The sequence below is a fragment of the Odontesthes bonariensis genome, chromosome 9 (assembly GCF_027942865.1).
Source record: "Odontesthes bonariensis isolate fOdoBon6 chromosome 9, fOdoBon6.hap1, whole genome shotgun sequence".
NCBI lineage: Eukaryota > Metazoa > Chordata > Actinopteri > Atheriniformes > Atherinopsidae > Odontesthes > Odontesthes bonariensis.
The window spans coordinates 11238921-11254915 of NC_134514.1; the positions used below are offsets into that span (position 1 = coordinate 11238921).

At 39.4% G+C, this 15995-nt stretch overlaps 1 protein-coding gene across 7 annotated transcripts in view; it reads left to right on the forward strand.

Moving 5' to 3' along the window:
- Positions 1 to 10249: 10249 nt before the first annotated feature.
- robo2 (roundabout, axon guidance receptor, homolog 2 (Drosophila)) overlaps positions 10250 to 15995 on the forward strand; it is a 268090-nt gene continuing 262344 nt past the window's right edge. For all 7 annotated transcript variants that reach the window (XM_075473115.1, XM_075473120.1, XM_075473118.1 and 4 more), the window contains exon 1: positions 10250 to 10647. In XM_075473115.1, the coding sequence (XP_075329230.1) occupies positions 10524 to 10647 (124 nt within the window). In that variant the 5' untranslated portion in view covers positions 10250 to 10523. The remainder of the gene's footprint in view (positions 10648 to 15995) is intronic.

Consider the following 15995-nt stretch of genomic DNA (forward strand, 5'->3'; position numbering starts at 1 on the left):
GTGTGGAGACAGGTTGGATTTCTTATTTAATTATAATGATCTTTCCACAATGTAAAACACACTTGTTTCTACCAGATTTGATAAATCTAACTACTTTGACCTTTGAACTCTGCAAACAGCAGGATTCATGGACATCTGCCCATTTCACAATCAACTATACTGCACATTAATATTTCAAAGACCTCTGAATATGGACCTCTCTTCACTGAGGTTGTAGTTCTGCCATAGTTAACAAGAAAACATACATTTCTGTGAGGATTAATACCACATAAGAACATTATTCCTTGAAATTAATCATCACCATTTACTACATTGCAATGTTACATGTCATTGGGTCTGGGTGTCGAATTTAAAGGTGAAATGAAACTCTAGATGAAGTATGAATATTTTACAAGCTGGACTCTCTAAAACATCTTTAGAGTTATTACATAGTGAAACAAGATTGACATAAAAAATAAGAGAGATTTATATGTCGATTTTTTTGAATAAGTGTAGCACCATCTTGTTGTGGCAAAGGGTGTGACGTGTTTTGTCAGCTTCGGCAGTTCTACATGGGCTAACATTAGTTAGTGAGTTAAGAAGTAAGGTACTGAAAACAGGGATAGACGTGATAGATAGTAAGGAAACAGGACACAAGGTATTGTATTCAGGGTGAAAAAACAAGGAAAAATTCATTCAATATCATACTTTGCCTCTGAAGCAGCAAGTAGTTTTGTGTTGTTGGCAAGTTTCCAAGGGTCAACAAACCGTTGACGTTATCAATAATGCGATGGCAGTATAGTGTCAATCATGACCAAAAACAGATGTTATTACTTCACATAAATCTCTTATGAAATGATTAAATGATGAATTATAACAAAGATTTCATTACATTTTATTGCAACACACCAAGTCCTTTACTACTTTACACCCAGTACTTTAATTTCCTCTTTAAAGGGCCGTGTATACTCTCGCAGCAGTGTGTCGCAGTGAGCTTGTCGCAGATATGACGCAGTTATTTTTGATTTATGCCCAATTTTGAAGCGCGGTCTGCGCTATGTTAATTCCACGCCACAACGCAAGAGGGACAATCACGAACAAGCTAGGATTGTGGGTGTGGTGGGTGGCATGTTTCTCTTCCGGTTACGGAGGTCATTCAACAACAATGGCGACTGGACGAATGCGCACTTTGATTGAGATGCAGCTGATCGATCTAGAAATAGAAGAAATATTGCTACTACTGGAGCTGGCAGAGAGGCGAAAGAATCGTCACGGTTAGCGTCACCATTAGCCGGTTAGCAAACCGGAAATACGCATAGTGTAGAGCGGTTGAAGAGTTGACCAATCAGATGCCTCCTTTCTCTCCTCCCTGCGACGATATCTGCGGCACTGTCTGCGGTGAGTTACAATTTTGGGGAGGTGCACCAGAGTGTCTGCGTAAGGGGGGGGGGCATGTCTGCGTTAACTGCGACACACACGCAGACGACCTGGTTTCCGACCATAAACCGCCCTTAAGCCCACACATGCACACTTCCGTTTTCCTTTGTTTACACACACTTTGACATGATGCACACTATTACGTTGGAATAAAGCAAACAATAGGTTGCTTTCAACCAATGTTGGCAGCTCTGTACATTAGGGAGAGGTTCAGCCAGGGACAAACACACAGCAAAGACCCTGTGATGAGAGCTTGCAGCCAGTTATGATCATGTGACGAGCAGTTTATGTAAAACATTCATATCAAGCCTTGCATCACTGCAGCAGTCTATGTGACGGATGTCTTATGCTCAGTTTTGTGTGCGACTTACTGTGAATGGAATTAAGAACAAATTTCTATAGGTTTGCATGGAATACAGATGATGTTTTTGAATTAGTAGGATTTAAAAAAAATAAAATGAAAAATTGCATTTTCAAACCAACTTCATTGCTTTGCATGCGAGTTTAACCGACTTTCTGCAACCTTCAAGTTGGAAACATAAATGCCAGCTAACTGTCACTCCTGTCAGCGCAGCCTGAGAGGTGGACGAGACATGTCATCCAGACAAAATTTAAAATGTGTTTTGAGGCCTCCTAGTTGAGTGCCTGCCATTCTTTCACATCCCCAGGCAGATTTAATGCCCAACACTACTCCCGAGAGCAATGAGCCCACCCCAGCACATCAAGGAGTATATTTCTTTCTCTGTCTATTTCATTTTATCTCATGTGAAGTGACCCAGGTGGGGGTATTGTTGAGCTGTGCCTTGAATTCTCACCTGAACATCTCCATGGATCACTTATTGACCTGTCTCCTTCCTGTTTAAGGCATCTGAATAGGAAGTATGTATGAGAAGTTTGCTATTCTGGTATAGGAACCAGAACAATGTAATAATGGACAGTGTGCACCTCCAGTGTCTTAATAATACAGCTTAATCTTATTTTAAGTCTTTACAAGGAATTCTTTTTCTGCTATCAGTTGATGTATCTCGACAAGTCGCATTGAGCAATTGTCTAGCAAATCTATACATATATTTGTATATTTGTCTGAAAGCTTAATTTGATAGGATAGTCTCTCTCTCTTTTTTTTCTGGTTAAAAAATAGTTTGAAGGCCTCTTTTCTCTCTTTTGGGTGTCTCCTTTCACCTAATTTAATTTTTCTGTCTTGGACCTTCTCTGTTTAAATCCTCTTCCTCTCTTATTAGGCTGTGAATGAGAACATTTGTTTATTAATAGTTGATCAAAAAATTATGACTTATAACCAATGATTTTTATAACCACAACTCAGCTTTATTTATATAGAACTTTTCTAGCATGATTACAACCCAAAGTGGTTTACATAAAAAAAAAGCTTTTGAGTTTAGTAAAACATAACTCAACAAAATAGTTTTAATAGACTATAATATGGCTTCAACTGTTGGTGAACTCATGCATGAATCATTTCTCAAAGCATTTTCTGCTTATTTAAGGTATTTTTGCACATACTAGCTACTGAAAGTCAAAACTCCTTACTTTGTGTTATGTCTCATGATGACATCTAAAATTAAGTTAGTATTATGACATTAGATGGATTGCTGAAATTCATGGTTTAAATATTTAAATTGGCTAAAACAAAACTTTGTAACTGTTCCAGCTAAGTAATAATGTTACAATTGGGCCTATACTGTTGATTTAGATGCATGGGATTACAATCATTCCACTTGCTATGAGTTTCCAGTCTTGGCAGGATTCTCAATCACGGCAATATGACCAGAAGTTAATCAGCCATAGTTATATGCAGTTTCAACAATGTAATGCTATTTATCAGTCAGATGTTAACATTTTCTCACAAACCATTGTGTTATTAGGGGGCGGATTTTCAACATGCCCTCTGCATGTGTAACTAAGTGAAAGGTTGCAAGCAACATTTCGTTCCTTTTGAGACAAGTGATCTAATTTTCTGAAGGAGAGCAAAAGAGTTGGGAGGGAGGAATGTCATAATGGAAGCACCTGACTTTAATCGGAATACACGTCTCTCCTGCTGTTTCTGAACAGTCATAGTTTAAACTGGATACGGGGGGTAAATTTCATATAGACTGGCTGATTGTACTCATTCAATTTGCAGCGATCAAATGGAAGGCAAATCGGCAAGTTTCAGTGACTGCATGGATGCTGGTCTGGCAGCACAGGGGAGACCTGATGAAGCGCAGGTTTGAAGTGTCTGAGAGATGATGTGATTGTAGCTGATGATATAGAGTATAGTGTAAAGGATGTGTATAGCTTCCAATCCGTTGGTGGTCTCTCCTGCTCTTCCGCCTGTAGCTGGGGATCTAATTTTGTAAACACATCCAGAAAGTTATTCTGCGCCTCATTTCATCCATCTGACTAAATAGCACTCCCACAAAGCTTTGTGTGTGTGTGTTTTTACAATGAGAGCTTCCTTTGCTGATCCAAGACCACCTTTGGCATTTCTGCCACAGTTATTTTGCGTTTGATAATAAATAACTGCTGTGGAGTTACTTTACATTCTTAGCGTAAACAAGCCTCTGGAGTGTATACAGTTGATGATCGATTGGGCAGCCGTCTAATAGTTTGCAAATATACAGTATTCAAATGAATGAGACTGTGCAGCAGCCTAAAGCAAAACTGGGGCAATGATTTATATCTTGTGGGACATCGACTTCAGTACAGCTCATTTCTCACCTTTCCATAACATTACTTATTATGTTTTGTTTCTACCTGATGCACCATTTTATAGTAGGTAACACAAGCAGACGTGTTGTGTTGTGTGCAGAATGCAGAAAGAAAAAGAAAAAAATTAGTATGAATATTAAAACTTTTGAACAAAAAAGGTGCAGTTATATATTTAAAATGGACTTTAAATGCAGACTCTCAGCTTTAATGTTTAAGTCTTAACATCAGTTTGGAAGAAAGTGGGAATGATCCATCCATCCATTTTCTATACTTGTTAAATCAAAGTTAGGGTTGCAGGAGGGCTGATCAGTCCATCACAGGGCCACACAAAGACAAACATAACAAACAACCTTGCACACCCAAAGTCACTCGTAGGGTCCTTTTTAGAATTAGCAATTAACCTAACATGCATGTTTTTGGATGATGGGAGAATCCGGAGTATCTGGAGAGAACATGCCATCTCCACACAGAAAGGCCCCAGCCGGGATTCAAACCAGGAACCCTCTCGCTGTGAGGACAGTACAAACCACTACACTACCGTGCCACCCATGTTAGGAATTATACATCTTTAATATACAGTTCTAAAGTACTAAAATAGTTCCTGAAATGTGTTTATTTGTTCCTCTTGATTTAGAAAGCGTTGTCAAGTAGTCCAAGAAATCTGAGTTCAGTGATTACTTGGACTAATCACTTAACTTGCGAAGATCGCAATGATGTCTCGTAAAGACCACCTTTACACGCTTGTCTTACAGCCAGTTGAAACTACAGATCAATGTTATTGTTCAGCTTGGAGGCTTGTTTTGATTATATCTTGCTGGTAGCCTCTTGTCTCACTGAACATGGCTGGAAAGAGGGGTTTATATTTTAACATTTCATTTATAAGTTATTGATCCAGTAAGGTCAGTTCTGTGAAAATCTCGAAGGAAATGCAGTGGCCTTCTCTGCGGACAGTCTGTTTATACACAGTTTGTCTCAAACATTGCTTCAAACTACAAATCTAAAGACACATTAGGGTGTGTTGCTGTGACTTCACTGTCTGCTTGGCTGTGTGAGTGACATGAACTATAATGTGTGTAACTTTGAATGGTTCAGAGGTGTATCTGAGACTGATTGGTTGGTCACCAGTCATGGCTTGACAAACTGGAAACTGGTAACCAACCAGTTATTCAACATAAATCATTTCAGCCAATGTGTGCATCACATGCGTGTTCCAATTGCTCCATTTCCCCATTTCTAATGTCACAATATGGTGTTTACTTGGGATTTATCCTGGAATTGTATAGATTTGAACTTTTTTTTTAGAATTGCTGTAAACTCCAGTCTGCATTGTTCACTGCTGTTGAGTAGCAAATACATATTTGCTTTCATATAATGGCTATTATGACAAAGAATAGTTATTCAAAACTCGACTTGATTTGATGACAAGTTGCTGTATATGTAACCACCAATTATTTAACCTAATTTTACATCTGAGCAATGGTGGAAAGCCTGGCCTTGCTAGTTTTCTGTCAGGGAAGACGAGGAATTTATGAGTATGAGAAGAAAACCTGAGCAGAAGTTTATAGTTGGGTTTAAGAGATGACGCAAAGCTTCAGGCTGGAGCAATGCTTCTATCAGAATACTTTGAAATGATGCTGTTGCTTTTGTTAGTGTCTGCTTTTCAGTTTGCAATGCTCTATTAGACAAAATGTCCATCTGCCAATATATTGAAAATGGTCTGTGTAGGTTATTAACATGCCCTTGGCAAAAAGGGTTTTGCTCTGTGGGGCAAGCATCTTCATAAATTGCAGCAGAGGCAGTTTTATTGCAGGTTGTAAATAGAAGTCTCTGCTATATTTTATGACAACCATCACTAACTCATTCTGATTCTTATTACTTCTCTGTTCTTTGACTTGTGGGGCCATTCACAGACACATTCTGTGCACAAGTTTATGCGGTATAAAGGATTGATTGTCAAGGAATTTATTCCTGATGTAATTGCGTCTTCAGCTTCTGCCGCACCTTTGCCTTCAGTTGCTGTTTTCATGAACATTGTAACAAGCCCAGCCTGTTTCTGAATGGTTACATATAAAATTTGCATATGGATTTTTGTACCAGAAATGTGATTGAATAGCTATTTATTATTACAATTTATGGAGGTGTAGTGTACAACATATTTTTGATTAGTTTATATATTTCCATATTGAGTTTGGATGGAACGACTGTAAATGTTTCATTGTTTTAATTGAACAGCATGTATTCTTTATTTTACCGGAATAGCTGGTGTGTTTTTCTAATTGAGAATTGGTGTGACCTTTATTTCAAAATCAAACAGGAATGTATTTGTTCGTGGAACTTGTGCCCTTGCTCACTCATCTTTATTTATCAATCATATGGAAAATCAGACTGCAAACATTTTTAGTGATTGTTTCCAACAAATGATCCCCTATCCTAGTCTTGCTTGTTTACTTAGTTGAATTGGCTGAGACAGCCATAATCAGCTTATAATCTTTAACATTTGGTTGCCAGCAGCCACACTGGGGGTATTCCTCTATTCATCTGACATACAGTCTTTTTTAAAACCCTAATCTGACCAAATATAAAGAGACTTGCATATGAATGTCTCAGCTCTGCTATATTAGAGCATGTTAGTGATGGTGTTCTTGATTGTTCTGGTGTTTTTTTTTTTGTTTATTTGCCTGATGCTGTGCTGCATGTTGGTTACCATTTGTTGTGTTAAATTTGCTAAATAAATAAACTGACTTCGTGTTAAAGTTTAGGGAAATGACATCATTCAGCTGCTCACCCAAGACAGGTTCTGTCACTGATTATTTGATTGTTGTTGCTCTGATTCTGGTGAATTATAATTAGAATGTTGATCATTACCCAGAGGGCGGCGCAGAAGAAATAATCATTTCAGGGCTGCAGAACAGTCATTTCAGCAGAGGAAAACAACTAAATCTATTCAGTAATAGACTTCCAACTACACCCTTGCTCTGTGCTGGGACACACATGGGCGGAGTGAATGGGGATGGATGGTTGGATTAGGAATGCCGGCAGCGAGTAGATTATCCAGTATCTGGGCAGGCAGATGCGCAGAGGAGAAAATGACTACACAAAGAGCCAGATCTCCATCAGGGGATCAATTCATGGTGCTTGGTCTGTCACTTCCTGTGAAAAAGCAAATTTCATGGTCTGTTTTCAAGAGGCTGTCATCAGAAAAACATCAAGAAGACGGTTTGTCTCTCTGTCTGCATCTTTACCACCCCTCTCTCTCTCTCTATTGGATAGAGCCTTCTCTATTCAACACTCATACTGTACTTTAAGAGGTTCTTCAGTGAGATGTGCAGTCAAACGTGTGCACATGCAGTCACTCTTTAGACACATGACCACATGCATGCAGTAACCTATACTTGCTGAGTATGTTGAATGTCTGTGTGTAAATTTTTTAAGAGGTTTAGCCAGCAAGAGCTGGAATGAGCATTGCTGTTGGCTGAGTTTCTCAGCCCGGGGCCTCTTGCCTCACTTCCACATTTCGCCCAGTGGAGCTTCATCCTTATCGCTGTCCTGCACCCCATCGCTGCTGAAGCTGGGCTCCTCTCCTGCTTGACCACATTTATCCAGGGGGCTCTTGTCTGGGGGTGATAAGCTGACAGACTTACCAGTATGGATGTAGGGGTTCCCTCATCCCTTCCTCCCCTTCCTCTTTACTCTTACCACAGTAGTAGGGACTGTTTTAGTGAAGTATTTAACAATACTTCTTTGCTTCTTTTTTTTGTACAGCTGCTTTGACTATCACACAATGAACAACTTCTCCTGTCATTTCTCTTATCTCGCCTATTCCTTCGTTCTTCATTTTGTACCACTGTATTTAATCAGTGGAAAGAGAAATTAACCAAAACTTTGAATGGTTAGTTAGTAGGCTCTTTGAGATTTAGGCAAAGACACTTTTAAATGCTGTTCCCTGGTACGCTTCACCAGATTTGTGTTTGAGCAATCTAATTTTACTCATAAGGCACCAAAACAAACACTCCCTTTTGCCTGCTGTTGTCTGTGTTACTTTTTTTTTTCTGAAGTTTTTCAGAATTTTTTCTTTTAATTCCAAATATATCCTCTACAGATTTACGTGTTATCGTTCTGCTGAAAATAAATTTGTTAGTTACTGAATCAGCCTTACTTTTCTAAACATTTGGTAACAAATAGGATATTTGATGTAAAAATGTAATGAACTCATTGTCAAGTATTGGACTTAAAGTAGCAACAAAAGTGATGATATTTTCATGGTTCTATCTGTTCACTTATGGTTTATGAAGAAGTATGAGTTGTAGCTCAAGCTATGTTCTACATGTGTTTTCTTGTTGTCCCACACTAACTGCTTGGATCAGAGCTACTTTCTTAGCCTCACTGGCCACATTAAAATTTTGAACCCAAGTACCATTTCGGGCCTTTATTATTATATAAAAAAAAAAAAAGATATATACTTTACAGAGTATCACTGTCCAGGCTACTTATGTAAAACTCATACTGAGAAATCTAGACAGTCAACAATATATTTTGTAGCATTACAGTTTAAATGTTCTACTCTCGTTCAGATTTGCTTTGTAATTATATCTCACACTAGCAGAGGACTGCCATACTTTGGAATTGTGAACTATAGCTAATGTGTAATAGTGCAGAAAGAGGCGAACATTGTGGTGGGTTTCTATCATTGTGAATGTGTATAACCTACATATGCTCCTTTTGCTGTCTTACAGAAAAGACACATCTCTTTCCTCATGCGCAGGCACCTTAATTATAGTTCCTGGTGTTTTTGCTGGTTGTTCTGAAGGAAAAGCGAGATGGTGTAAAGGAATAGCAAAGTAGGGGTGAGTGGGGGGTGAACCAGTAAAGTCTGCATGGATTCAGAATAATAATTTGCACTCTGAATAAAAAATTATAGACTTGATTGTAGGTTTCCTCAGAAGCCGTAATTAGGACATTAAAGCCATAGTGTGTGTACGACAGACTGTTCACACTCCCTGCTTGTGAAGTACCTGTTTTATAAACTTGGGAGCATAACGACCTTGGATGTCTTAGAAATCTCACAAATATCTTTATAAACAATGTGCTTACAAAAGCAGGCTTGTACAAAATCAAGCTTGTTTCTGGTTAACAACAACAATACTGATATTTTTTTATTTTAATATCTCTGAAGAGCTGTGGGCTTTCCACAGTTCCTACTGCAGCATTTCCAAAGACGCTACCTTGAGGAAGTGACCTTGAGGAGACTATGCTGTCAGACACCTACAGTTGTTCGTACTGAAAATCCAAGTTTCATGATGTGATGTGCTTCAGTTCAGAAGCTTTTTTTCTGTTATGTAAGATGTCTCCTCAAGTTTTGTACTGGCTGGATTAGAAAAACTTTAAACTAAGTAACTTCTAGCTTGTACTGCTGTTTCGATTCCAAGCATACATATCTCTCCAAAATGGTTTTGTTTGACTTTGTAAACATTGGTCCAGGGATGGTTGGACACATTTTCTCTCCCTGAGCTGTTGCCAAGGGGGTGGTTCAAGAAGCGAGAAACCATTCAATTTCCCCATCCAAGTGTTGCTTCATGATTCCTACCATTGTTTTTCCTGCCCTCTCTTTCCACTCGTGATCTTGCTTCATTGCCCCTTCTAAAGCACTTCTTTACTTTGTCAAGCGTAAGACAATTTCTGTGCAAATGTTCTGCTGATGAAGAGCATCTCTACAAATAAGGACAGTGTTCTTCCTCTTAGCTCCATAGGCGTCTATTAGACTTACTTACTTAAATGTTAGTCTACACTGTCAGACGACCTCAATTCATCACACCTCAGGAAACTCTTTCCTAGTGTACTGAAGGTGGATTGTGTTCCCGCCTTTTGTCTCCTCTATGATGTGCAACTCTAAGCAGAAGACATAGCCCAGAGGAATGAATTTCCAGAGAAACCCAGAGTGAGGAGGGCAGGAAATAATTCAGCAGCAGCATCAGCATCAGTAGTGGTGGCAGCAGTGAGCGTGAGAGAGATGGAGAGAGGAGAGAGTACGTTGTGTGTGTGTGTGTGTGTGTGTGTGTGAACAAGCCTGTGTGAGAGCGAGTTCCTATGCAGTGTGGCGAGCGAAGCTGAGCTGTGCCGTCGCATGGCAGGCAGTGTGTTCCCATCTGATTCCTGCGCTCTCTGGTGAGGCAGAGCTTACAGAAGGAGAGATGTGGCTTCTCTCGGATCTCCAGCATCAGTGAAGACCAGCACCCAGCCCGGGCATCACAAAGCAGTATGCTAGGACTAGAGACCCAGTGCTGACACCAGCGTGACTGATGATGACAGCCCACGCGTGGGTTACCATGCGCCACAGCCGCGCTGCTCCTGGAGGAAACACAGCCATGTGAAAGTGACTCGGCTGCCAGCAACTCTTGGACATGTTTTCCAGGGCAAAGTCTGGATTTCTTTCTGTGTTTGAACTTGTTTTTTTTCTCTTGGTGCTGTCTGGATCCCCTGATCTCACCTGTCAGGCTAGGACTAAAAGCAGATGGAACAAGGGGGGTAAGTGATGACGGACAACCATGATTTATATTTGTAGTGGTTTCTTGGAATATTTGTGAGTCATTAGAGTATAACTTTTCTGTACGTTTTATTGACATTTTATTGGACATCTGTAGCAGACCTTGGGTGATACGTTCTCATCACATTCTTCAAACACTCTTGGATTTAAATATTCCATGCAATCACATTCAGATGTGTGTGAAAGTCTGGACTTTAACATAATGCATGTTGTCACAATTATGACTCACTTTGACAGCAGAGGTGTTCTCAAAGAAAGTTTTTATATCAGATAAAAGAAATGATGAGTTGTCATGTCTGCTTAAAGGTGATGTCCAACTTTTCAGAGCTAGCTAAATGTAAATCTGCCCAACTATAAACACAAAGTTAACATTTTTCAGAATTTATACTTTTTAAATTTAATTCACTGTCTTGCTGCTTCATTGTATTCTTTAAAAGAATACGTTGAAAACCTTCCATACACACACCTACACTATCTGTGTGGCAGAGTGTGTTGCGTGAGATCACATTTATCTGTGCTCCCCGGACTGTTTGGTTGGCAGGACATGCTACCAGTGTATGAGAACTGTGATTTTCGGTTTAAAGACTTAGATCACCATTCTTGAGGGAAGGTGTAAATAATTCATCTCAGTTCCTTCGTGGGAGCAGTCCTCTCAACTCTCTTGTAGCATTTAATCCCCTTTGTCGGATTAAAGGAACCTCTAATCTTAGCACTAGCGCTCAGTGAGAAGTCTGTGAGATTCTCCCTGCAGCCTATTGGCATTGTTAGCACTCAAGGCTAACATTCAGTGGGACATGTGTGTGTCTTCAAAGAGCAGTGTCGCCACCGTGATCTATTTAATGATTCCTTGCCACTTTGCTCCTGTTCTGCATCACCCACTCTCTAAATTGTATTTCTTAAAATGCAGCTCTTTTGCTGCCTCCTTGTACCATGTCCATGCACTTGTTCTTGACATGCATCATTAGCACATGGAAGTTCTGACTAAAACAACTTAGACTAAGCTTTCAGATCAATATTACACACATTTTAACAGTGGATAGTATAAGAATTTCTCTTTTCTTATACTGCTCTTTTCTTAATGAGTGCAGATTTATACACACATGATCAAATTAACATCATTCAGGACATGTTGGTGTTTTTGTTCATGTGACATTAACCAATTAGATAAGGCAAATTGGCAAATAAACTGACAATTTAATTTTGCCAGTGCTTCAAAAAATAGCTGGCATTCTCATCCCAATTTTTAAATCTATTTGAATGATGGATAAAATGTGTTGAAGGTTGGAATTCAATGCATGTGGGGCAAATATGAATCAGCAATCTAATCCATGGGTAAAAGAAGATACAGTATGAAATCCCAGCTATCACTGGCCACTGGTGAAATGGAGGGCAGTGACCTTCCTCGATGTAATTAAGCCATAAACTCCATCACTGTCTGTTCGCAGCTGAGCAAATCATTTCACAGCTATCTTCTGAATTGTAAACGTTTGCTTAATTAGGGTTTCGTGACACAAAAGGATGATATTTCCTGTAATTAAGATAAGATTTTTGTTGGGTTGGCAAATGTTTATGGGTGTACTGTTATTCCCCACAGAAGTGAATCTGTGGGAATAGCTATTCAACATTTCATTTATGTGATAGCACAGTGTCATAAGGCTTCTCTTAACAGCGTTAATTTTCATTGGCTGTACATTCTCGTTGATGATCCCATTTCATACTTTCATGCATTTGTAATTTTCCACTGCACAGCTATTTTCTTGGTACTTTCTGTCTCAAGAGTATCTATATATCTATATATTACAACATGACTGTATCATGAAATGCCATTTAGGTTTACAACCTTTATTAGTCGGAACAAATCAAATGAACAATCTCTTTCAACAATGGAACAAGCCTTTTACAGATGCACACGTCTGAATTTTCTGGATTCAAAGTCATCAATGAGGTCATCATATGACAGCTGCTGTGCCACTTCAGAGTTGATGCTTATGATAGCCAGGCCACTCAAGTATTCTTGCACCCAAAACTTCTGTTGATAGCATAGATTCCTAGGCAATAAACCTGAGCAAACATACGACCGCCAACTGGTCAATTAACCACTCCTTTTTCAACAGAGCTGAATGTATATACAGTTAACAAGACATTGAATGAATGATATTCAGGGCCGCTGGAAAATTTAATCTCTAGTCCAAATCTAGACAGAAATATCCTCTATCTGTCTCATGATTAGCAGGCTAGCAGCTGGGGTGTTCATGCCACAAAGTTTTTCTTTTTTATTTCAACAACATACCCACCTTCAAGTGAAGCACGAGCCTCGTCTTCTTTAGACCTTTTCTTTCTTTTGCTTGCTCCCGACTCGTACTGCCATTTGGAGGCCATCTCTCCACCTGCATCCAACTGCCTGTCGGTGCATCTGACCGCTGATTGGTCAGATGCTGCGTGCTGTCAAACATTGCGGCAACTGTCAGATTACTCGTCTCTTTTTTTTCACTCCTGCCTCAGGTGGACTTGGTGCTCTACGCGTGCCTCATGGCAGGGATGTGCATCCTTCTTGCAGAGAACGCGTCCCCTTGCGCAAATGGGGCCCCCCATGGATCGTGGGGCCCTACGCACAGCGCGTGTTCTGCTTTTCGGGAGAGGCGGCGCTGGGTGTACGTTGTGGGGGATTGTGACTTGTAGAGAAATAAGTAATATTACGCAATAGCTGCTAGAAAAAACACACAGTTCCCGTAAAATTGAGCGATGTGTTTAGGTCACAACTCACACACTGTATCCTCTTAAGTATCAAACGCACTCTCTGTGTTATGATTCTGTGGCATCAAACAGTGTTTCACGTTGACTTTTAGCCTTCCTTGCATAGCCTGGGGTTCAGGTATACTATCTTGGGGTGGTCATTGGATTAACACCATGTGTGTCAGTTGCAGTATAAAAAAGTGATCAATAAAACAATCATTCACCAGCTTTGCATGTTGTCTGACATTTCACAGAATCCAGTAAGATAATATTCTTTCGTATTCTCATACTACCCTGCAGAGAGAGCTTCCATAAATAATATTACACAAGGACCCAGATTGTACACAGATCAGATGGAAGTGAGCCGATCAGCTGGAGAGAAATTCAGTTGGCTGTGTTACGATCCCACCTAACTACAATAAATGGTAATGTGAAGATAGTACCAGGTGGAGAGAAGTCTGGCTGTGTTCACACAAAGCCACGGAGACAAATTATATATGGGCTGGCCCCGGTTTAGAAACAGGACATTTTTGTAATGTTTGCAAAAACTGATTCACTGAACAGGCGCCTGCTGAGGTGGTCAGTGAAAGAATAATGGTAAAAAGAAAAGAGCAACACCTATTACAGAAATAACACTCAGACTCCCCTATTGCCAACAGCTGAGTCTGAGTACCTGGCCGTCTGGGATGGAAATCAGAGAGTATCAAATTTATAGACCAGGAGAGGAGAGGGAGAATTAATATCGTATCTTCCTACTGAGACAAGGATATTGTGTAGACTACTTCAGATCAAGAGCCAATATTGCTTACTGTACCATTATGTTTGCTCATACTCCCTGGCTGTGTAATTACTATCTTGTGGTCAGGGTTGCTTTGCTTAGACCATTAAAAACAAAACAAAAAACCCCCAACCTTCTCAAAATGTTCCTCTGCAGCATTTTTACAATATTTTTTAAGGTTGGTGTCCATTTTAGCTTTTAAAATATCAACAGAGTATTATTTTGATTATAATTTTATTTTATTCTTTTGTATTGATGTATTGAACATTTGACCTACTATGAGTTAATTGTGTACAGTCACTTTCATGTTTACCTCAGATGAACTGGTTGAACTGTTGCCTTCTTCTCTGCTCTAGTTTTGGACTTTGATGTAATGATTTGGCAGTAGTTCTAGATGATTAAAATAACTTTAATTCATATAAACAGGAAATATCTTTAACAGCTTCTGTGTGCTTTGGATAGTAGAGCAGATTGTGTTCTACTTGTTTACACCCAAAGAAACATGTTTAAAGAGTTTAACATGTTTAACATCAGTTAGAACAAGCCAATTAAATTCTGTCACATTGCCATTAGTACGATGTCTACCCTCAGTGCACTGAGGGGTACAATAAAACCCAACTGGAGTTGTATTCAGTCACCACTCTTACCTCCAACGTTTATAGCTCATTATGATTGGATGACATTACACTGTATCCTACAGGAGCATTGGACTTTCCAAAATAATAAGGTTCTTCCAGTCTTTTCTTTTTTTTTGCCTGAAAGTTGTCTGTGTCATAGCTTTCATGTGAAATGTTATGGTTGCTTAACATGACCTTGTGTGAAGAAAAAGTGAGCTGTGTCCATTCTTGCAACTCAGTGCACCTGGGTGTTTAGTTCCCATCAATGCTGATCAGACTGGAATCCAATAAATGCCCACTACTACGGGAGAATAATTTGGCGGGAGACTGAATGGTGATTAAGCACTTTCCCATTTCACTCGAAAGCCATACCTCAGCACTTTTGGTGTTTTTTTTTTTTTGGTTTTTTTTTGTTCTTTTTTTTCAAACAGTGTGAAGAGGTTCTCCTTGGTCCATCCCACTCCTCCCTCCTCAAACTCCCCAATGTGCCATGCCCTGGCCTTTTCAGGAAGTCAGAAGTGGCTGCGGGGATAGAAATGTACAAACTAATGGGGGAGTTTAGGCCCTGGCCTGACAGAAAAATTAAACCAGTGTCATAACTTTAACAATTAATATGTTTTGACTTGTGTCTTAAGGCAGAAAACACAGCAAGGGCTGTCAAACAGTACGAAGAAAATCACTCACTGACTGTTCCTGTGACTCTTTGCAGTGTTAGTGACATTCAGTGACTCAGTTTGTTTTCATTGTTATGAACTTGGAGAACTCTTTCCAGCATCCTATGTATGTTACTGTAAAAATAGGGCAAGTTTTCAGTTCTGTGAACCACTTGATTTTAAAAACAACAAGTTTACAAGACACGCAGCAAGTACTTCTATAATGACTGAAGTAGCGCCCCTGTAATTACACTATCACAAAAAAAAGAATTCAATTAAATCATTAAGTATTGTGCTATTGCGAGTTCATAGGACAAATTTTCTCAAAGTATTTGCCTTTTTCACGCCTACACCAAATTCGAAATACATTCAATTTGTACGAGCTGAAATGTGTGGGCAAGATGACAGAGATACATTTGTAAAATGATTTAGTCAACATTAGGTGGATGTTGTTGCTATCCTGTTTAGAGTAACAAACACCTGTAGTCAGATGAAATGAAGTGCTAGGAAGTCCAAACACTACTCTGTCTGACCATAATGCATGATAA